Below are 23,333 nucleotides of genomic sequence, written 5' to 3' on the forward strand. Positions count from 1 at the left end.
CCCTGACCAGAAGAAATAAATAAATATGCTATCACTGAGTGCTGGTTGAAAATAAAGCCGTTCTTGTGTCATATCCTCTGGCTCCATCAACCCTCATGTTCTTCACTGCATCCAAATATTTTTATGGTTATGTGGGAGGGGAGAAAGAGAGGGGGAGAGAGAGAGAGAGAGAGAGAGAGAGAGAGAGAGAGAGAGAGAGAGAGAGAGAGAGAGAGAGAGAATCTTTTGTGACCTAGTTCTTGTCCTTTACCTTGTTGAGGTGGGGTTCCTCTTCTTGTTTCTGCTGCTGAACCATGTATTACTCCAAGATGGCTAGCATATACAATTCTAGACAACTGTTTCTAACTCTTATATCTCCATGTGAGTTCTGGGATTACAGATTTGCTCCATTGCATCTGAATTTGTTATATGATTCCTATGGGTTGAACTCGGGTCTCCAGATTAGTGCAACACATGCCTTTATTCACGTAGCCATCTCCCAGCACCCTGTGTTCCCATTGTTAGCTTCCAATCTCATATTCATGTTTTACTACTCCTTGTTAGAGTTCTAGCCCTTTAGTCAAGAAATTCAAAGGAAGTCATCTATTTAAGCCCAAAAACTTAAAGTGAATTTGAGGAGAAATGTGGCAAACATATCTTAGAGAGTGTAATCACAAGGTAATAGTGTTTTTTCCATCATTGTCCATTCATAACTGCTCCTTAGGTCTGATTCTAACCTTCAAAAAAACATTAAGAAGCCTCCAAAATGCATTAAACAGGTTCAGAAATATTCTCCAGTCATTAGGACATTTGTAATCACAACACTATATAATTAAAGTGTTCAATTGTGATATCGTGGTTAAACTCACAACTCTACAAAAGTCTTCTTTTGTCCCTATTGGAGCCTTGGAAACCTTCAGAGCATCAAGGAACATTGTTGATGTTTTCTTTGTCTTCCAAAATTCTTTTCTCGCTTTAGATTCTTTGAAATTGTAACAAGCCTGACAAGTTGTGAAATAAAAAATGGAAAGTCCTGACTTGATTGGCACTGGAGTAACTGAGCACTGCTTTTCTCTACACATCAATGAAACCATCATTGAATCTCTCCAGTGGGGGCTTTTTGAGAGTTCCTGGATGATTTCTCTGTTGAGGGGCTGCAGTTGTAGCCTCTGTGGGTCAGACTGAACCTAAGGGCTGCTATGCTAGAGTGTCTCAGCTTCAAAGTATTTCTGCAAAGGCCTTCTCATCCCTAGAAGCAGCTCAGTTACCAGAAAGCCTTCATAAAAAGGTCCGATCCCATATTTCCACTGTACCTTTTATTACTTGCCCCAGGAGTCACACTTTTTGGATCGACCTCAGTGAAAGGCCAGACATTTCACAAATGTAGCCTCTGTTCTCTGGGCATGTGCTGTTCCAAATGTCTTTCCCTGTTGTATGCTTTGGGTTTCTAGGAAGACATGAGATAGATCTCAAAGTGAGTAAAGAGTTAATATTACAAATTCTGGTTTCAATACCCCCTGCTAATGTCTTATAGCACCCTCCTTTTTCCTGCAGAGATAACTGGTGCCTATTGGCATGGGACCCCACTAAAGCTCTGTAAATCCATTTTGGCATCCAATAACATGTAGAGACATATTGATCTGATTGTCTTTTTCTTCCTACGATTGGGTTAAGACTCCTAAGAGATCTGAAAGATGGTGAAATTAATTCTTCTTGGCTGGCAGGTGATGATTAAGTACTTACAGATGAGAGAAAACAGAGGTAAAAGTTCTTCCCTAGAATGATGATAGATATCACACTAAGAAATTTTACATCAATTATTTTATGTCTAATGGAGCAGTGAAGAAGCAACCCTCAGGAATGCCAGAGTCAGGATTATTTAGAGATTCACACCGTCTATATCCTGTACTCTGGTACCCTGCCTTCTAGCTCTCTTAGTCTCCATGTATCCTCATCTTAATGCTGGAGAGACAAAATCTGACTGGCTCATTCCAATATTCACATTCAGTCATCTGATCCCAGAGGATGAGTCCCCAGGATCCACTGCCTACTACTGAAGTCTTTGGGAGCAAGTTTGGGCAAAACAGGACAAGTTGAGTAGATGAGCCTGGCTTTGCCATCACAGTCAGGAATACCAATATATTATACTTTTATGTGAATATATTTGTTTTTTACTACACTATAAATTTAAAACTAAATAGAATATCATTCCATAGTTGTGTTTATATATTATAATTGAATATCTATTTTAAAATTTATTTGTATATGTACAGTTTAACTTGCCATTATAGTTTGATGATTTCATGTATGTATATAACATGTTTTTATGAAACATGTCTTTCTTCCCAACTTCATGTGCTCTTTTCTTTTACAACCTCAGAATCTACTTAGTATGGTCAGTATAGGCATGGTATAGTACCATCTACTGGGGCATGAGTAGCCTCTCAGGGGTGGCATTCTTAAAGAAAACTGACTCTCCATCCTCTTGTGAGCCATCAACTGCCAGTAACTCTCAGCAGGGGGTGAGACTTCATGAGCCACCTAGATCATCCATTGCTAGGATTTTGACTGACTTGATCTTTGTGCAGGTCTTATGAATGTATTCATAGCTACTGTGGGTTCATATGTGCAAAAAAAAAAAAAACATGAAAAACCAAAAAACCAAAACCTTCTGGTTTTCAGAAGATACCATTCCACTGCAGTCATCCACAGCCTTGGCTCTTACAATAATTCTGCCCTCTCTTCTGTGGTTATTCCTGCGCCTTGTGGGGAGATTGGGGGTGGGATTGGGGGTGATGTTTAGGGCTTGATTACTTCACAGTCTCTTACTCTCTTCACACTGACCAGTTGTGTCTCTCTGTATTAATTACCATCGACTTCCAAAGAAGCTTCTCTGATGAGGGTTGAAAGATACACTGATCTATGGGTGTTATTTCATTATTTGTGTTTATATATACACATATATATATTGTTCAAATGTTTATGTGTGCTCTTGTGGGTAAAGGTACACATGTATTGTGCACATATATTCATAGGTCAGGTGTCCTCAATGGACCAGGGTGTTTTGGTTTGGTTTTTGAGATAAGGTCTCTCATTGGCCTGAAACTTTCCAAGTAGAATAGTCTGGATGGCCAGTGAGCCTCAGGAATCTACATGTTTCTACAGCCTCAGTGCTAGGATTATAAGCATGTGTCACCAACCTGTTGATGTTTGTGGGGGGGGCGGGTACTGGGGATGGAACTCAGTTCCTCATGCTTGTACAACAAACACTGTACTGACTAAGCTGTCTGCTTGGCCCTATATGGCATTTCTCATCTGTAGAATGTGCATTGTTTCTTTTGAACAGGAAGTGAAAACTAAGCTGCAGACCTGTCCTTTTTTTGTGTGGAGATGTGTTCCTAATTGTTTTTTATCTGCTATCCCCTGAAATGGACACCCTGTATACTTCCAGCATGACACCCTCACACATTCTAGTACAGGGACCATTTCCTTCTACATTGCCTTTAAAAAGAAAGACAGCATTCCTGCGTGAAACAAAGCCAGGATGCACTGCTTGGGATACAGTGTTTTGTTTTGTTCTTTTTAAAACACCAAAAGTGACCTAAAATGCCTAATGGCCACCAGTAGTACATAATTCTTTCTCACACCCACTGAAACCTTAGTTGATTCAATGCCGTTGCTCTGCCTACTGCAGTCACTGGGCACTCTGCCAGCCTGAAATACCGAGAAATTGTGCACTGTGCTATCCACCCGTCAGTATCATCAGCACCCTTAGTGTCTTGCTTCTTCCTTCCCACAGCCCCTCTCTTTCCCACCACACTCTCCAGCTCAAGGGATGCACATTCATCTCACAGGAGCCAAATACATCCCAGTCTGACCATACAGAATGAGTGTGCTGACCCACAGTTGCATGAGTGAGAGAAATATAATTTGCAGTGATTTCTCAAAGGGAACAACACCCTATCATTTAGCCAATAAACTACAAAAACAGGTAATTCATTGAAACCTAAAGTAGAAATAGTCAGCTCTTCTTCAGCAAAGTAGCAAGTGGTTTTTTATTTAGGATTTAAAAGGAACAAAGAAAGAAGGAAGGGAGTATTATAACCCATAATATGATTTTTCCTCAAGGGCTTGGGTTACTTGGAGGAAATTAAGTAAGCCATTCTAGTCCATTGTTCTGCTCAAGCTGTGAAGTGCTTCCTACTGTGAACACTATTTCCCAATTGTTGCCTGTCAGAAATACTTAGCAGCTCTGGTCCTGGGCATTGCATGTACTGAGTTGTGCAGCACGAGGAACAGTGTTGGCAGCATTACCATTTTAAAGTAAACAACCTTCAGTGACGTTTCTCTTCCATGAAGCTTTCCCCCAGAACACATCTCATGCATTGATAAAATGTCTTAAAATATCTTCCCTGAAAGAATCAACAGAAATTTTCAAGCAGCAGAGAAAACTATGTTATAGGAAACTTGGAAAGGGAGAATCAATTTTGAGAATCAAGAACAGTCCAGGGGCTTGGTTGAGTTTGCTGTTTCTAAAATCATTCTTCCCTCACCAAGTTTCACTCTGAGGCCCCATTGCTTGGTCATAGAAATAAGATGGCCTAGGAAGCTGTCAGTTGGATGGTTTGTTGCACTTGATTGGCATTTTCCCTGTGGTCTAAAGCCCTCTTCTGAGCTGTTTCATTTACTCTGCCCTGGAAGCCCAAGGACCATTTGCCAACACACCATACACATTTCCTCTCAAAAGAAAAGCAGCTCATTTTGTGTCTGTGCTTTAACCGTTGTATAAATCTGTTTGTTTTTCTCTTACAGAAGCTGCAAAGAATCGATCCTGCTCACTGTCATTCAGCCTTACCCTGTAAGTGTTCAGCGAGAAAAAAATTTACACTCAATGTTCTTGGGTGCCTAGTCTCCTCAACCCACTCCAAGAAAGCCACCAGGATGAATACCAGTGGAGACAAATAACATGTGTTCACAATGCAGGCTTCAAAATCTTGATCATTTCTATTGTGTTCTGTGTTACTAAAACCATTCATTGGAGGGAAAAGTACCACACTCCCTAAATATCCTGAAAGACAATCAGCTATGCAGTCCTGTGAGCATTTCACATCTGCAATGAATACAAAACCTAAGACGTTCTTGTTTGCCAGCTTCCGAATCACAAGTCTTATGGGAATATCTAATTACAGGAAGTTGTGTGAAAGTTTTATTCTGGTCCCCATCTAATTATTTTGGTAGCGAACTGGATAATTAAGCCTGCTTCAAAGGAGGGAATGAGAGAGATGCCATAGCCATCAGAATTCAGATACCTTGGTTTGGAGGGAGAGACTGATTACAATCATGCTGCCTTCATTTCTTATGGCTTTTGTTTGTTTGTCTTTGACGTGGGTTCGTGAATCTCAGGCTGGTCTAAACTTGCTATATAGTCAAAGGATGACCTTGAATTTCTGATCCTCTTGTCTCCACCTCTAGTCCTGGGATTACAGGCATTCATCAGGGCATCCAGTTTATAAAGTACTAAGAATTGAAACTCAGGGTCTTGCCCTGTGCTAAACAAGCACTCTACCAACTGGGCTACACCCCCAAACCCAGGTCGTATGATATAAAAATCAATTTTATGATGGTGTAATCTTCAGGGTGTACAATTCACTCATTTTACATGTGTAAGGCAAAGGCCTTTGCAAAACATAGTGATGTATGTAGTCACTACCACAGTCCAGTTTCAGAATGCTCCATCGCCCCATTATAATCCCTCATTTCCATTTAGAGTATTAACCATCCCCACCATCCACCCCAGGCAACTGCTAATTTCTCTGTTTTTATAGGCTTGTTGCCTATAAAATGACTGTATGGCCAGTATCTTATTGAGTCTTATGTAGACAGGCAGAGTCTAACCAGCAGAGCTTCCATGTTTGATCCTCACAGAGTAATATATATATTTCAAGTACAGTATGATTCTGATTGCTGTTTTTACTCCCATGCTTCAACTTTACATTCTTTTCTGTGAACTGTCTCTCCACTTTGTAATATTTTAAAAACGTATGATCAGAGCCTTTATTACTCCAGACTGATTGTTGTGTACTGTTGTTTCAGCCCATGAAGAAAAAGAGAGAGGAAAAAGAAAAAGAGACATTTTGTATTCAAGTTCAAAGGGAATCTAATAGGTTAGGGTCAGGGTCAGAGTTAGGGGTTATGGGTTAATTCTTCTGTCCAGCTGACTCTCTGTGACTTGTTAGTGCCGAGATATTCCTTACTGTCAGTGAATCTCGGTACTTTGATTTGATTATCTGGATTGTTTTTCAGAGTCCACAGACTGATTTTCTACCTCAAAAGCCAATGTTTAGCCATGCCATTCAGGAGAGAATGCAGCAGGCACTTATGGCAATAGCCACCCTTCTGCTTCAGCCTTTTACTAGCCAATCGTTGCATCTTGAACTTGCAGTTGACTACCTTTCCTTCCTAAGACACCCACCATGCTCTCCATTCCTCCTATTCCCTCTGACCAGCCAAATCCTTTCCATCTTTCAAGGTTCACCCATGATTCTAAATGCTTCCGGAGGGTTTCATGTCCTGACAGTTCTGACATTTAGGCTGGAGAGTTTCCTGTTTGGGGTTGGCCTGCACATTAGTGGACGCTTGGAAACATCCCTGATACCTGCTCAACAGATTTGAATTGCACCCTTTGCCACAAGTTGTGCCGATCAAAAATATCTGCAGAAATCTCCAAGTGTCCCTTCGAGAAAAAATTGTCCCCCAGCAGAGAGCCAGTCTTCTGCCTTACTGTCTTCCCTCACTGCCTCTAAAGCAACTTCTTCCTCCTGTGAACAATGGGCGTGCATACTCTGGCATTACTGAGATAGGTGCACTAGATAGCAGAGAATAGCAGATGAGAAAAGAGAGAGTAGTGCCTTTTACTTGTATTTTTATATTGGGTTTTTCTTTTTGTTTGCTTTCTTTAAAAAAAATATTATATCTGGTCATAGTAGCCTGTAACCTCAACACTTGGGAGGCTGAAGTACACAGAACTGGTGCAAGTTTGAGGCCAGCCTGGCCTACAAAGTGAGACCCTGTCTCAAAACAAAACAAATAAATAAAAAAGGTTTTATTTATTCTTTTTACAAACAAGATAGACTTTTAAAAATACAAATTATCTAGCCAAACAAGAGAAGCTCTGTAGATTCTGCTTTTGTCTGAGAAATTGTAACTTTTACATCTATAATGACACTTGCATTTTTTTGTAACTGGCTAGCCAGCAATTCTTACACTGCTTGCCTAGCTACTGCATGATAAACTCCAATAAAGTGCATCTCATACACCGGAGGGAAGCTGTGCCTTCCTCGTGGAAACCCTGCTGCTACAGTTTTCTAGGCTAACATATGGTTTCACAGCATAAACCATATCCCCTGCCATGTGCCCTGCTAAACATGCCAGTCAAATGCCAGTATGGTGCACCAGGGAGTCTTTACCTGGGGGCGCTTTCCAGCTGATCCTCCTAAAGCAGCTAGATGTGCTGAGGTACTACTCCTGGAGGGCAGGGTTTTGTGTTCTTCGTGATAATGGTCAGTCAAGTACATCCAGAAGAGAGAACACAGGAAAGGAACAAGAAAGCATCATTCTTAGAAGTCACTAAGTCCAGAATTGGGTCATGTGAAAAGGAGCAGGAAGGGAGTGGGTTCAATTTAGTAGGTGAGGAAACAGAGAGAAAGAGTGAATACCATTGGACAAATGCATTTATTGATGGTGAGAGTAGAACACACATGAAAAGTTTCAAGGACAGCTGGATGTGATGGAATGTGGCTGTGATCCTGGTACTCTGTAGGCCAGTATAGAAAAATCAATAGTTCTAGGCCAGTCTAGGCAATACTTAGCAAGACTTTATCAAAGAATAAAAAATAGCAGGGAGGAGGGGAGGAAGAAGAGAAAGAAAGAAAACTTGCAAGAGGATTGCATTAGTATTTTTAAACATCAGTAAATAAATGGCAGGGGTGGATATGAAGGAGAATTTGTGATAGGAACACCTCATCACAATGGTATGCCTGATTGTCTAGACTGAGGGCTCAGAGCCCATTTATTTGGATGCTGATAGGTCAAGAAAACAAAAGTTTTAAATTTACACAAGAAGTCATTCAGTTAGTTATTGCAAGGGCTGACAGATAACTACACCACCTCCTTCTGTCCTTTGAACATTGTAACTCTGGCACATGTGGCACCCTTGCTTCCTGGAGATTGTCAGTAGGAATAAGTTCCAGTTGCCTAGAGCAGTGCCTTACTTAACAATGAAAACTTCATTGGCTTATTCCCTCTTCTGGTCTCCTCTCTCCACCTACCTGCCTGTATCTCTTGGAAGCACCTGTCAGACTAGCTGCCAGCTTATGAGGCCTTGTCTTAGCATCTACTTTGTGAGAATTACAAAGCAAGCCACTTAGTAGTTCTAGGCTACTCCAAGACTATGTGGGCTGCAAGTTCAAGGCCATATTACTCAGTTTCAGAAATCAATCTTATGTTTTTTAATTTTTTTATTTGTTTTTACTTATGCATATGTTCCTAAGCCTGCTTGTGTGAAGAAGGCATCAGATCCCCTAAAACTGGACAAAAAACCTGTTGTAAGATACCAGATGTGGGTGCTGAGAACTGAAGTAGGGTCCTCTGCAAGACGAGCAAATGCTTTTAACCAGTAATTCATCTTTCTAAACTTGTGTGTATGTGTGTGTGTGTGTGTGTGTGTGTGTGTGTGTGTGTGTGTGTGTGTGTGTGTGTGTGCGCGCGTGCGCGCGCACAAACATGCACATGTGGGTTTTCAGACACTGTTCTGGTCAAAAACCAGAACAGTTAGGATTCAAAAGGCTTTAGAATATGTCACCATACTGAAGCCATCTTACCAATAGCAAATTTGGGAAATAATGGAAGAATTTATAGCATTAAAAACAACTAACAGCAGGAGAATCTCATTATTCTAAATGCTAATTGCTTGTCATTTCCACCACCTGATATAAAATGCTTACGATCAGCACCTATGATTGGTGATAGCTAATTTACCAGGATCCTGAGTGGTGCACAGTATATATGGTTTGACTAACAATAAGAAACATGAGCTAAAACTGTGTTCAAAATTGGTTTGCACTATCCCATCCACCTGAAAGTCTAGCCACCAGAGTAAGCAAGCCACTGGGTTGCCAACTCTCATTAGGTAGCCATCTTGGATACTTTTTGTTTTTATCATCAAAAAAGTTTACAATTGTAAGGTGTTTCTATTTTTATTATGTATATGGATGTTTTGCCTGCAAATATGTCCATGAAACATGCGCATCCATGCAGTGCCCATGGAACCTGGAATAAGGCATCATCAAATGCCCTGGAACTGGAGTTAAGAGATTGTTGTGAGATTCCATGTGGGTGCTGGGAATTGAACTCATTTTCTCTTACAGAGCAGTCAGGAATCTTAACTGATGAGTCATCTTTCCAGGCCCTCAAAAGCCATTTTAAGTACATAGTAGTGTATGAAACACTTGCCAATACAGAAAATGAAAAGAAAAAAAAGGACTTGTGCTTGCTTTTATTCCAACTGTTGACTTCAAAGCTCTATTTTGATTATATTAGATTCCTATGTTAAGCAGTAATGCATGGTTTAATATAGTAATGAGACTACACAGGGTCTACACACTAAAGTTACAGAGAGAAGAGAAATGTTCCCAGCAGGACACACTCTGCTCTCGTTGGTCATTTATTTTATGAACTACTTTAGTCAGTTTCTGTGGAGCTGAGCCTTCGTTGGGTTTCTGTTGCTGCTATACGAATCAGGACCAAAAGAAACTTGGAGAGGAATGTATTTATTTCATCTTACACTTCCACATCACAGTCCATAACTGAGGGAAGGAAGGGCATGGACTCAAACTGGACAGGAACACAGAGGCAGGAATTAAAGCAGAAACCATAGAAGAATGTTGCTTACTTGCTTGCTCTTTATGGCTTTCTCAGCCTGATATATATACATATACATATACATATACATATACATATACATATACATATACATATACATATACATACATACATACACACACACACACATATATATATATATATATATATATATATATATATATCCCAAGCTCACAAGGATACCACCAACAATGGGCTGGGCCCTCCCCCTTAAATCATCTGACAAAAACAGACCACAGGGCCATCTGGTTATTGTCTCAAATAAGGGTCATTTTCCCATGTAACTCTAACTGATGTCAAGTTTACAGAAAACTGACCAGGACAGGCTGTGAGCAAAACATGTGTGAGACAGCATAAAGGATGAAAGGTTTGGTTTATCTCACAGTTTCAGAGGTTTCTATATGCAGGCCTCAGCTCCACTGATTCTCGTTACATGGTGAGACCATGTCACATGGTATAGCAGTGGCAGTGGTTGCAGAGAAAGAAACTGTTCACCTCCTGGCAAACAGGAAGTGGGCAGAGAGGAAGCTCTGTAAACCAGGCCAAACCTTCAAAGACACATCCTCAGTGTTTTCCTGTTGCTGAGACAAAAGCAACTTAAGAAAACAAGGTTTTTGTCTCATCTCACAGTTTGAAGATACAGGCCATCATGGTGTCAGGAGCTTGAGCAATTGGTCTCATTGCATCCACAGACAGGAAGCAGAGACAGATGAATGCTGGTGCTTGGCTCACTTTCTCCTCTGTCTCTTTATATTCAGTCAAGCAACACAACTCATGGCATCATGTTGCCCACAGTTTGGGTGTGTCCTCACACCTCAGTAAACCTTATCTAAGCAAACATTTACACACATGCTCAGAAGTTTGTTTCCTAATCGTCTACAGAGCTTCTCAAATTAACAAGCAATCTTAAGCATCATACCTAGTGGTGCATTTCCTCCACCTATCTCCTAAGTTTCTACCACCTCCTAAATTAGCACCACTAGTTTAGGGCCAAGTGTTCAAGATATGAGCCTGTAGGGGAAATGTCATATTCAAACCATAACATGAACAAATCCTGCTATGTATTCAGTGAAGCTGAGTAACAATCACTCTATTTCTAAAATCCCATCAAATAATACACAACTCAAAAGTCAGTTCTATTAAGTATACTTTTTTATTGAGGCAAGGAATTCCATAGATTATTATAGAGCAATATGGTAAGTTATTACATTGAAAAATCAGGATGCATGGAGAACTCAAAGTTGAGTATATGGTACCTTGAATGAGCTGAACATTTTATTGCTAAACAATGCTGGAGAAGGTGTGCATTATTGCATTGAGACAGCTCAGCCTATGAATCATGGCTGCTCTGGTATCTTTATTGCAGCCACTTTACTTATGTTAAACTCATTGTGCCAATGTACATACTGCTGCACAGAATCATTAAGGGAGAATAATGTTTTTCCTTCAGCTAAAAAATGGCATATCAAAAGCAAATGAACTCATCACTGTGTGATTTGCTCGTTAATCATCACTGAACTTGGCCTATAATTACACAGACATTGATGAGAACGCACCATTGTCACATCACTCCAGCACCACAGTATGACTTCTAAAACTCGCACAGAGTTTGCTGAGCACTGGCATCTTTTGAGGGCTGCTCATTCAGAGTTCCTTTGGAGTTTTGCTTTGTTTAGTAAGAGGACAGCCACTCTCTTTAAAATGGCTTGTGTAAGCAGGTGAATTGAAGCTTTGAAACAAAAGTCATCCATCTATCAAGTCTTCTAAGATATTGTTCAAGGTTCAGATAGGTTCAGCAAGGTGTGGGGGGGGAGTGTTGGAAATAACATCACCTAGCATGGTGCTGAAAACCAGTAACTCAAGTGCCCAGAAGGGTGATCCAGGACTGAGTACAAGCCAAGGACAGACAGAGCCACATTTCTAATACCAGGCCCTGGAAATCCAAGAAAACCTTGTCTCAAAAATAAACAACAAAAACAGTATTCTCCCAATATTAAGACAAAATCTCTGATACCAAACATACCTATTTATCATTGCACTTTGTCAATAATGAATTTATATTATAATAAAATACACAGCATAACATAAAGTGAGCCATTTTTAATTGTACAATTCAGTAGTATTGAATGCCTCTGAGATTTATTAAGCATCACTGTTATCCCACTGTAAAATATTCTCATCATTCCTAGAGGAAATGCTATGTCTATTAAACATTCATTCCTTCTTTTTCTTCTGCCCCTGCTCCAAACTTTCTGTCTCTGTTTTTACTGTTCTGGCTGTTTCACGTAAATGTAATTTACGTGTGCCACATTTTCAAGATTATAGCAATGATCAATATTTCTTTTTATGACTGAATAATATTCTAGTGTATTGACATACTACATTTTATATGTTCATTCCATTGTGTTTTTTTACAACTTATTTGATTTCCAGAATATTTGTGTATTTGGTAAGGTTGGGAGTCCTTTAAATTTTCTTGTTATTTAGCTCTTAAAAAGAGAGGTATGGGTCATCATCATTAGCTTTAGGACCATGAGATTAGAATACTGAACATCAGGCTAAGTCTTTATGTAGACTCAAGGATTAGTTACTAGAATATGTTTTGCAAAGAACTTCAATGCCTGCAGAATAAAAAAGCATGCCAATCAGTCTGCACCCTAGACAAGTGACAATATTTGACCATTGTAGTTTACAAACCAGTAATCATCTGATTCTCTGTTGGATCCAATGGAGCATGAAGGTTGTTTTGTTTTCTAATTGGTGATGCTGCCAATAGATGGGAGGTCTCTTTCCTTTAAGCTTTACTGAAATCACGCAAGGATGGTTTTCCAATGAATTAACTTGATCAAGGTCAAGAGATCCTCTTCATCTCAGCACCATTCTAAGCACTTACAATTTCTGAGGATTCAATTCCCACCAAAACAAGGAAGGATCCCAAAATATAATGCACCTGTAAGACGAGGCAGAGCATGAAGTCTGAAATTCAACTCTTAATTTTAAGGCAAAGTCTCTTCCCTACTCTGCATAGTAAGATCCAAGATCACAGATTACCAGCTTGAGGCTTCAACCATATATAGCATGGAGGCTGAAGGCAAAATCTCCAGCCACTTCTGCATTGTGTTCATAGCTCTGCATTCAAAGCAGGTTTAAGATCCTTGGACTTGTGATTACTAAGAACATGGGACATGCACATGGTTGCTCATATTTTTAGATGGTTGTCATTGTTTGATTAATATGAAAGGAGCTTAAAATATGTTATGTTTAATGCTTTGAAGGCCAAATAAATCACCCTCACTTTATAATTTAAAAAATAAAATAAAATAAAAAATGGAAAGAAAAAAAAAAGAACATGGGACATGCTGTACTTCTGGTCTGGTCGCTAAATCAAGGCTATTAATTTATAGTCATGACAAAGTTTCAATCACATCCATAATTTGCATTTTGTCCTTGAGTTGGCCAAGCACTGAATATTTTAACTTTTAGCAACAATGTTGCATAACTTTGAGGCTAAAGATGAAAAACAACTGTCACAAGGTTTGTGTTAGAATGCCAGTAATCAGATAAAATCTTTCCATTTCCTCTAGTCTCCCAAATCAGCATTTATTAGTGCTGCAAAAAAGGCAAGATTGAAGTCCAATCCAGTCAAAGTGCGCTTTTCCGAAGAGGTCATCATCAATGGTCAAGTGTCGGTGAGTTTACAATTATCAATGTTGTTATGTAGAGAATCACTGAGACAGAGGCTTCTTTTCATTCAAATCAAGCCAACAACATTACTAGAATGGTCATTCTGGACCTGGTTCTTGTCTTTCATAAGAGTATCAAATCTCCAGACTGAAAAGGGCTTGCCCCCCCCATCTCATTGCCCCTCAGTTCTAACACAAGCAAAATAGAAGCTAGCCCAGTGAACTCCTATGACACTTGCTGTACTAGAATATTCACTGCTTTGATCTGAGAGCACTAGTATTGCCTTGTTTCTATTGGGTAAAATAAGCTTCCTTTGAAATTTCCACTTCTCTTTGTGCCAACTTAGCATGCTTCCACAGAATTGCTTTTTACATATTTTGTTAAAAGAATTATGTTTCCATTGAGAGAGGGAGGGGTATGTCAAAGTATTTGAAAGTACAGATTTTGTATATAAAGGTAGAATTGAAGAATGATCCCCTAGGTCCCCACAAATAGGTCTTCAATATGGATCCTGCAAAAGGATATAAAGGTTTTAGGAAGCCTTTACCTAGGGTACTAATAGTTCTGGGAACCTTGGAAATGCCCAATTTTTATTGTTGAAAGTTGTGTTCTATTGCTGTTTTTCTAAATTAATCTATAAGAATAACCCTTTTATTTGTAATGTGTTTGCTATGGATCCCCAACTCTTTCCTGAAGTTAGTCCCTGGATGCGAATTGGAAGCTGTGGACAGGCATATCCTGGGCAAGTCTTCTCACTAGCCTAACCTAGGGCTGTCCAACTTGGTGGCCAGGGAATTGGTATGAGTAACAATCCTCCTTCAGTTGTGATAAAACACCAAGCCTAAAGCACTTCAAGGAGAAGGGATCCTCATGGCTGAAGTGTTCAGTATATTTTCCTTGGCTCTTGATTCTTGGCCTGTGGTGAGGTGGAATATCATGGCAGCAAGAGCCTTTTGCAGGGGCTGCTCAGCCCACAACATCCTGGAAGTAGAGAGAAATTGAGATAGAGATGTATAGGGAGAGGAAAGAGAGGGAGAATAGGAATGAGAGAAGTAAAATCTGTGCGTACTTTCTTCCATGTTATTCCATCTGGGATTTTAAGCTATTTGATGACACCTGCTCTATTCAAGACAGGTCTTCTCCCCTTTGTCAATCATCTTTGAAAATGTCCTCACAATGCACCCAGACATGTGCCTTACTAATCTCCTAGATGGCTCTCAATCAAAACTAGTTGACAATCATGATAACATATCATGGCAAATCAATCTGACAAGCTGTTGCAACACTTGGGAGACAAGGTCTGAAGTTGTCCCTGTTACTCCATTGACATTTCATACTGCCCTGTGAACTTGATACACTCTGCTCACTGCAATGGCTCTCTATCAATCTAGGCACATAGTGGCCACTTGTCACCAATTCAGAACCCTGTCCCAGTGGAGGATCGAAGGATTACTGTCATAGAACAGACAAGCATGTCACCTCAAAAATTCATCAGAAACTTACATTTCCACCTCAGGGCTTCTCAGCATGTAACTGGGCATCTAAAGAAAGAATAATGTTCTAGAAGCTGCTGTGAAATGTCACTTCAACCCTGTTTAGAACAGGGCTCATTTGATGCAGCTGGAATGTGAGGACACTGCTGTAGGGTGTCTCCTACACCCTCTATTGCCTTGTTATAATCTTATAAAGATAGGGACTTCAGTTGTATATCTTCCCTTTGGCCCATGGCATCCTTTATATATGCTCTTCTAAGTCACAAGATGCCTTGTTTTCTGAATTTAAAGTCAAGCTTACTCAGTGAGTCAGGCAGCAAGAAAGTTACAGGGGAAGGCCATGACAGGAGAAATGAGGGGAAGGAATTCAGAAAAAGAAATGGGTAGTGAAAGTCACGGGACCAGTTAGTGAGTTTTACAAGGGTTGTTTTGCTCAGACTGTAAAACACTTATAAACATCTGTGCATATAGTCTTCATTGCCTTCATCTCCAAGTCAAAGGAAATACAGCTTTGCTATTTCCAAGGCCCCAACAACCCTAATGATTCTGTGACACCAAATACATGAGTGCAACACAGTTCACACTAGAGACTCACGGATCTTACATGGATGTGTCTACTTCTCACCTTCATCTCCTTCACCATCTCTCATGATATCAAATTAAAGAAAACATCCTAAGAAGTGCATTTCTTAGATTCACTCTCGGTCATATTTCAAATTGCCATAATGTTATGAGTTATTTCTAGATCATGATATTATGAACTTTTCATTAAAACTTAGACTTAGTGCTTGACTCTTTTTTGTGGGACTGGGAACAGAATGCAGAGCCCTCCCACACTCTAGGTTGCTCCATAGGTTTTGTCAACTTGATTCAAACTAGAGACACCTGGGAAGAGGACAACTCAGTTGAGGTTGGCCTGTGAGCATGTCTCTGGGACTCTTTTGATTGTTAATTGATGCAGAAGGACCCAGAGCACTGTGAGCACTGCCACCTCTGGGCAGGTAGGGCTGAAATGTATCTGAAGGGGAGCCTGGAAGAAAACTAGTGAGCAGCACTTCTCTGTGCTCTCTGCTTCAGTCTTTGCCTCTAGGTCCTGCCTTGACTTCCTGCCCTACCTTCCTCCAGTGATGGACTGTAATCTGTAAGCTGAAATAAGTCCTTTCCTCTCCAGCTTGCTTTTGGTCATGGTGTTTTATGACAGCAACAAAAAACAAAGCTACCAAGGACATCAGGCAAGTGCTCTACCACTGAGCTAAAAGCCTTGAGCCCGTTTTTTTTTTTTTTTTGTTTGTTTTTGTTTTTTTTTTCTCTTTTAGCACAGAAACACTCCTAAATGGGTTACAAAGAGTTTCAAAAAAAATAACTTTACCCTTGAGCTCCTTCATGCTTGGGACTCATTTGCATGACCACCACCAGGGACCAGCAGCCTCCTGTCACACAGCATCATTGATGGTCCTTATTTTGTTCATTTAATCCTGGTCAGAAAAAGTCAGAACTTGTGCTTCCAAACATAGAAGCTTGACTACAAAGGAATTGTGTCTGTAATAATGTTTTACATTGGGGAATCTTGCTTAAAAAAAAAAAAACTAGGCATCTGATTTTTCTGATGAGAAAAATGTCTTGTGAGTTATTTGTAGCTGGAAAACAATATTGCTATGAATACCTTAGCTCACATACCACCAAAAGAATACCTGGTTGGCCTTCAAGAATCTGATTGTTAATTCTTTATTATATTGTAATAAAGAATAAACCATAGACACACATGCCTAAGAGTAGAATTCTAATTTGACTGACCTTCACAGCCCCCATTTCTAATTTCTGTTGTTAAACAGGAAACTGTTAAAGACAATTCACTTCTTTTTATGCCAAATGTTCTGAAAGTCTATTTGGAAAACGGACAGACCAAGTCCTTTCGCTTTGACTGCAGCACCTCCATCAAGGTAAGATGACATTCAAACCTTGGGCCTGTACTCCTTATGTAATATCAAACCAAGACAGACTGCATAAACTGAGAAGGGCTCTGTTCTTTTTGTCTCTATTGGTACTACAAACAATATAGCATGCTATCTATGAAGAAACACCAGGGCTAGTCATTTGACTGCAATTGCAGGTTAATTAAAATAGCATGACTGTCACCAAGAAAGTTTGGCATCCTGCCCAAAGCCAATAGGATTTCCCAGCAATGTCAGCCACCAACAAAATTAGGATGTTAAGTGTTAATTGAATATCTGCCACTTTTCTGTCCAGCAAAACAAGGGCTAGAATATTGTAAAGATAGCATTTACTTTTGTTGGCTGTAACCAATTGCTCGAGAACACTGCACAACAAGTCAGAACTGAGGTGTGCTTCTCAGGAGGGCGTTAAAGGAAGAGTCACCATGTGATCCTTTGATTTCTGAGCCATGGGTGAGCTTTACATAATAGGTTTGGTAGCAAAGCATATGTGTCCCCCCCCCCATGCTTCTTTCCTGGAAAAGAAAGGTGCATATTCTCCTCTTTTTTTATTGCACAAAAGTATATTCAGAAATTGATTGCTCCCTAATGTCTCATCAGCCTAAAATAGGCTTTCTTCAAATGGCACAGTCAGAAAGATTTTATGGAGGTAAAAATGTACCTAGTGATGATCTGTACCATAATCTAGCAAGAGAATATCAAGTCTGTGTTTAAAATGTCTATCAATACTCAACCATTAATTCTCCGTGCTTGAAAGGACTCAGAGCAGACCTCACCTGTGCAAATGGTTCTACAAAGCCCACTTGCTGTGAATTCTTATTGTCATAATACTAGAAAGCATCTGGGTTTAAATTACCTTAAATACATGGTGATTCAGTAGGCAGTAGAAGGCACAATGTTAGTAGATGGGTGTAGGAGCACTAAGTCATCCTTAATTGCCCCACATGAAATACTAGTTCCCCTCATAGAAGACTTTGAAATGGTGATGGCTAATAAACTTGTTTTCTTTTTTAGTACCAATGAGAGGATGGTTTACCTAAAATCAATCAACTAATCAGGGGTCAGAAATTTCTTTCAAGAAAGAACAAGAGAGTAACCATTTTAGGCTTTGGGGGCCATCTGATGTCTGTAAGAACTACTGGATTTCTTTTGTTGCATCAGGAAAACAGCCACAAAAACGTGGCATTCAGAGGTTTTCAAGACCACCCTTCAGGTGGATGATCTTGAGAAATACCTAGAACTCAATCATTTGTCCTCTGACACTGTAGTTCATTTCAGCAGAGGGCGAAAAGCTGCATTCAACAAGGAGAGTCAGCCCACAAGCATGGCCTAGGAGAAATCACATGCACATCTTCCAGTGTCTCCTCCCCATGGACACGTATGGGCAGTCTTTTATTCTCCTGCAAATGGTGTAACAATACACAGAGTATTACTAAAAAAAAAAAACCAACTTTGTCTTGGTGTGCAGAGTTTTTGTTGGAAATGGGTCGTACAGAAACAGCTGACCAACTGCATAACTGGCCTTGGTGCCTTGCCCCTCTAGATGTCAAATTGATATTGCAAGCCTGAAGACTACCTCTTTGCTACTGTTAGCATAGACTGTCTGCTATGGTTCAGGGCTTTAAGCTAAAGCATCATGACTCCCACCAGGCAGGCCACTGAAGATCTATGGTTCTTTCCCAAGAGTGAGATGGCAGAGCAACATTTTTCTTTAGATAAGGCTATTGTATTTCTGCAGATACATTGTATGTGCGAAGACCATTTGGACCCATGGCCATTGTTTTGAAGCCCTTGGAACCCATGCACACAAGTACATTACTGCAAATCTTCTGCCCTTATGGACTTATTCTGTGTCCCCAACAGCTCAGCTCCTTGCAGTTATCTCTTCTACCTCATTTCAAGACATCTGTTAAGACTTGGGTACATTTCTTAACAGAAACCAATCTAAACTGAAGAAAAGTTCTACTGTTCACTACTTCTGGCCTCTTTGTTATAAGAACTCACATTAGACTCAGTTTGATTCCCTAATGGATTACAGGTGACAATGAGAAAAACAGGGAGCTTTGCAAAGAGTTTACATCAAATTCAAGTTTTCTTCTCTTGTACCTAACAGCGTTGTTAGCACAGCAGACACTGGTTGTTGGACATCACAGAAATAGAATAATTATGAAAGGAAGGTGACAATTTCTGAATACAGTTTGCCAAAATTCTCATTATAGAGTTATAATAGGGAGAAGCATTTTCCACTTGCTCCCCCCACCCCCGCTACTGGTTTACAAAATGTCACATAGAGTTTGTGTAGCTACACAAAGCCTGGGCTGTGTTTATCTTCCCTGGATTTTGTGAAAAACAAAACAAAACAAAACAAAAATTTATGAAGCAGGGACTCTTTTAGATCACATCCAACACAATCAAGAAATTTTTGTTGAATAATTATTTGTTGGGGGTGGGTGGGATTAGATTTTGTGGATTTCATTTTAATAGGGCCAAAGGAGCAATGAAGTAGACTCAAATAACAGAACAATCCACAAAAACCAAGTTCATTCATAGGACGATTTTTCTACCTTCACAACTATTGAGGTTTGGATTGGATGGTTCTTTGCTGTGTCTGCCCTGTGCATTATTAAGACATCTACCAGCATACTTACTCTTTACACATCCAATACCAGCAACATCCCCAACCATGCTGTGAAAACCAAAGGATGTCTCCAAATGTGTTCAAATCTTGCTACAGAACAGCATTTCTTCCCATTGAGAAGCCCTGTTCTGCAGGATTTTGAACACTTGACAAAAGTTATCTTGAAGAAGGGTCATTTGCTAATTTCAAATCTATGGACAAAATGAAAGGCTGAGGAGATTAACAGTACAGCCTTGATTTGTGTGTTCAACACTTTCTGACTAGGAATGTTTAATCCTATAAAAGAGTACAGACATAGCTTGTTCATTTCACCTTCCCTGGGGATATAAAATAAACATGTACTGTTGTGGTGGTGCTCTCTGTGTAAATGGCATTATAATAAATGCTTTACAAGTTAGAGCTCATTTGATTCCTATATTCATTCCAAGGATAAGCATTATTATCACTTCCAGTTTAGTGGTAGGAAAACTGAGATACTTAGAGGTTGAATAACCACCCAGTGCTGTGATGTTTATAAGCTTGAGAGCTAGGATTAGAAAGCAGGCTTTCTTAGGAGCTTCACCACTCCCATGGTGTTCTTTTAGAATAGACCAAGGCCAGCATACTCTTTGGGGGCAGGACTAAAATAGTGGATATATCAGTCCTCACAGGCTGCTTCTCAGCTCTATCCCTGCAGTGTATGGGCAATAAAGAGATGGGTTGACCCTGATTCAATACAAGTTTGTTTACAAAAAATGGAGAGTGGGCTAGAACTGGCATATAAGACATACTTTACCAGTCCCTGAGGGAGAGCACATTCATAGCTAGTTTTTCCTCATTTAGGAATGAAGACACCAAAGCTAACCCTCCATCTGTGAAAAACCCTTCCAGTTTAGAACCTTACATGGGGCTGGAGAGATTGCTCCATGGTTAAGGGCACTAGCTGCTCCCCTAAAAGACTTGGCTTTGATTTCTGGCATCCACATGGTGGCTGACAACTGCTTGTAACTCTAGAAGATCTGATGCCCTCTTCTAGCATCTTTGGGCAGCAGGCATGGAAATGCTGCATAACACATGTATACATTTAAGAAGATCCATATGTGATGTATGATCACCAGGCTCCTCTTCATGATATCTACACTGTCACCACTTAGATATAAAATCTACAGAATTAGGGGGTGCAGGTAGAGACCAAAAAGGGCCAAGAAAAGGAAAGCCTCAATTCTGCACTTTTTGACTCCTGGCATCATGAGACCTCAGGACCAACTGACAGTATTCCATAACAGAATGTAAAACCTAAATGTAACACTTTCTAGTCATGGTAGATTCTAAAACATAAAGGGAACACTGTTGATTTTGATCTCTTCATGTCACCATTTGTTCTGTAAGGATGTCATCTTAACCCTCCAAGAGAAGCTGTCTATCAAAGGCATTGAGCACTTCTCCCTCATGCTGGAGCAGAGAACTGAAGGGGCCGGGACCAAGCTGCTCTTGCTTCATGAACAGGAGACACTTACTCAGGTCTGTAAAGTAACCCCAAGAATGCTGCTGCTGCTGCTGGAAGCAGAGCCTCTGGTGCTTCAGGATGCTTTCCCTCTGGTCCTCTCACTGCAGCTGCTCTATCCCCTAGGTCCTCCCTGAAGGAAGCACTACCTTCCCAATGTGTTTGAAGCCTGAAGGAGATGGTCCCCCTTTTTCCAGTCTGTCATAGAATTCCACTTGATCTCTCATCTTTGCTATTGAGAAGCCAGGCAGACACTTGAATACTGCTCTGTAGAGTGACATTTTCTGTTACTTCAATGGTTTCTTTGCTTGCTTCTGAGAGTGTGTAAATTAAGTCAAAGGCATCTTTGTTTTCTTTGGTCCTGTATGCATACTCATGACTATTTTTGGAAGCCTACAATCACTGCCCAAGTCCCACACACACACTATGAATATGTGATCTACCTATGTGTCCCAATTCCTGATTCCCAAGATGCTACCCCCATCTGTTCTCTGAGTAGACAAGCTGACTGCTTGCTGCTGTAACCAACATACCACCTTCATTTGTCTCAACTTCAAAAAAGCTGAGCCTCTTGGTTCAATGTCTAAGTATCCTAAAAGCCCTCCTGCATAGGAGTTCATTGAAGAGATAACCCTAAAAAGAGGAGGTGAGGGGACACCTGCAGCTGAAGAAGCAAATACTACCAGAGGTATGGAAGGACAGGAAGCATTGTCACACTAAAGTGCTTTTTGTTTGCTGCATACTTGAAAGCGAGGATCTGGGAACTAGCTCAGTGGTCTGAGTTCAATTCCCAGAACCCACATCAGGTGGTCCACAACTGCCTGGAACTCCTGCTCAAGGGAATATGACACTTCTGTACTCTTCAGGCACTTGAGCTCACATGCATACACATAATTAAGAATAACAATGATTTTTAAAATTTTTTTATTTATATATTTTATTAATTTATTTAGATTACATCTCAATTGTTATCCCATCCCATGTATCCCCCCATTCATCCCTCCCTCCCATTTTCCCCTTACTCCCCGCCCCTAGCACTCCACACATCAGTTCCCTCAAATATCCTTATTCTTTCGATAGAATCCAATTGGGCATAATGAATTAGAAAAGTTGCCATGCATGTTGATTTCTATTTCTGCATCTAAACTTGACCTATGCTTTCAATAAAGTTTAAATCTACATAGGGATATTTAAAGTCACTTGCCAAATAACCCGTAGCAAAGAACGCTTATTTTATGCAATGTCACAGGGAAACTGTCACTTATATTCAGAACCCCTCAAGTGAGAGCTCAGTGTGTAGCCAAGTTCCCCTGGAAGCCGAACCTTAGCCAAAGACTTGGAAGCATAGAAGTTCCCTGAGAGATCATGAAAAAGTCTGGGAGGGGGCAGAAAACGGAAATAGGAAAAATGGGGAGCCAATAAAAATGTTTCATCAAGCCAGTTTCCACCATGTGACTTGGAGCCCCATCTTGCTGGAGAGCCTTGAGCGACAACTTAGAACACTTGTCAGTGGTAACTCACCTGGAGTATTCTGAGCAAGCAGTTGACCTGCCATTGGTGAGTGGGCTATGCCTGAAGCCTCTTCAAACCCCATGTCCATCAAATGGTCACAGGTACATGTAGTAAATAACCTCTAGCCTGTAGCAGTGAGAAAGTGATGTGGGCAGCCTGCTGCTTTCTGGGTCTGATGAAAAGTTCCACAACTTTTTCTTTATAGTTCTGCTCAAACTTCTATCTACTACAATGGGCCTTATGGGAGACTGTTAGGGTAATTTAGGTAAACAAAAACCCAAACTTTTCCTGATGATACATATGGAAAACTTAAGAAAATGGCTTAAATAGCCTGAAACAAAGCAGCTACCTACTTTTGAATCATCCCAACCAACGCAACCATTACAGTCTCAGGATAGGGTAAGAACTGGCTTGATGTCATTGTGTGTAGGAACTCTTGCCATCCCTTCTTTCCTGTGCTGCTCTCTCTTTCCTTTCCCAGTCTCCCCTTCAAACATTCCCATAACAAGTCCCTTAATGTACAAACCTCTGAATCTGCTTCTAGGGAACCCGGCTTCACCTAAAAGCCAATTTGAAGATTTTGTTGATTCTGTGCCTCTTGGCCCCTTCTCAGTCAGCATGGGTGGGTTCTTAAATGATGGATTTGCTCTTCC

The 23,333-nt window shown here is 40.3% G+C and overlaps 1 protein-coding gene across 9 annotated transcripts in view; it reads left to right on the top strand.

Annotated features, from left to right (window-relative positions):
- Frmpd4 (FERM and PDZ domain containing 4) overlaps positions 1-23,333 on the top strand; it is a 922,813-nt gene that overhangs the window by 866,694 nt on the left and 32,786 nt on the right. For all 9 annotated transcript variants that reach the window (XM_051141492.1, XM_051141490.1, XM_051141499.1 and 6 more), the window contains 4 exons: positions 4,792-4,837; positions 13,503-13,607; positions 16,928-17,035; positions 21,054-21,185. In XM_051141492.1, the coding sequence (XP_050997449.1) occupies positions 4,792-4,837; positions 13,503-13,607; positions 16,928-17,035; positions 21,054-21,185 (391 nt within the window). The remainder of the gene's footprint in view (positions 1-4,791; positions 4,838-13,502; positions 13,608-16,927; positions 17,036-21,053; positions 21,186-23,333) is intronic.

This window comes from Acomys russatus, chromosome X, assembly GCF_903995435.1.
Source record: "Acomys russatus chromosome X, mAcoRus1.1, whole genome shotgun sequence".
Classification (NCBI taxonomy): domain Eukaryota; kingdom Metazoa; phylum Chordata; class Mammalia; order Rodentia; family Muridae; genus Acomys; species Acomys russatus.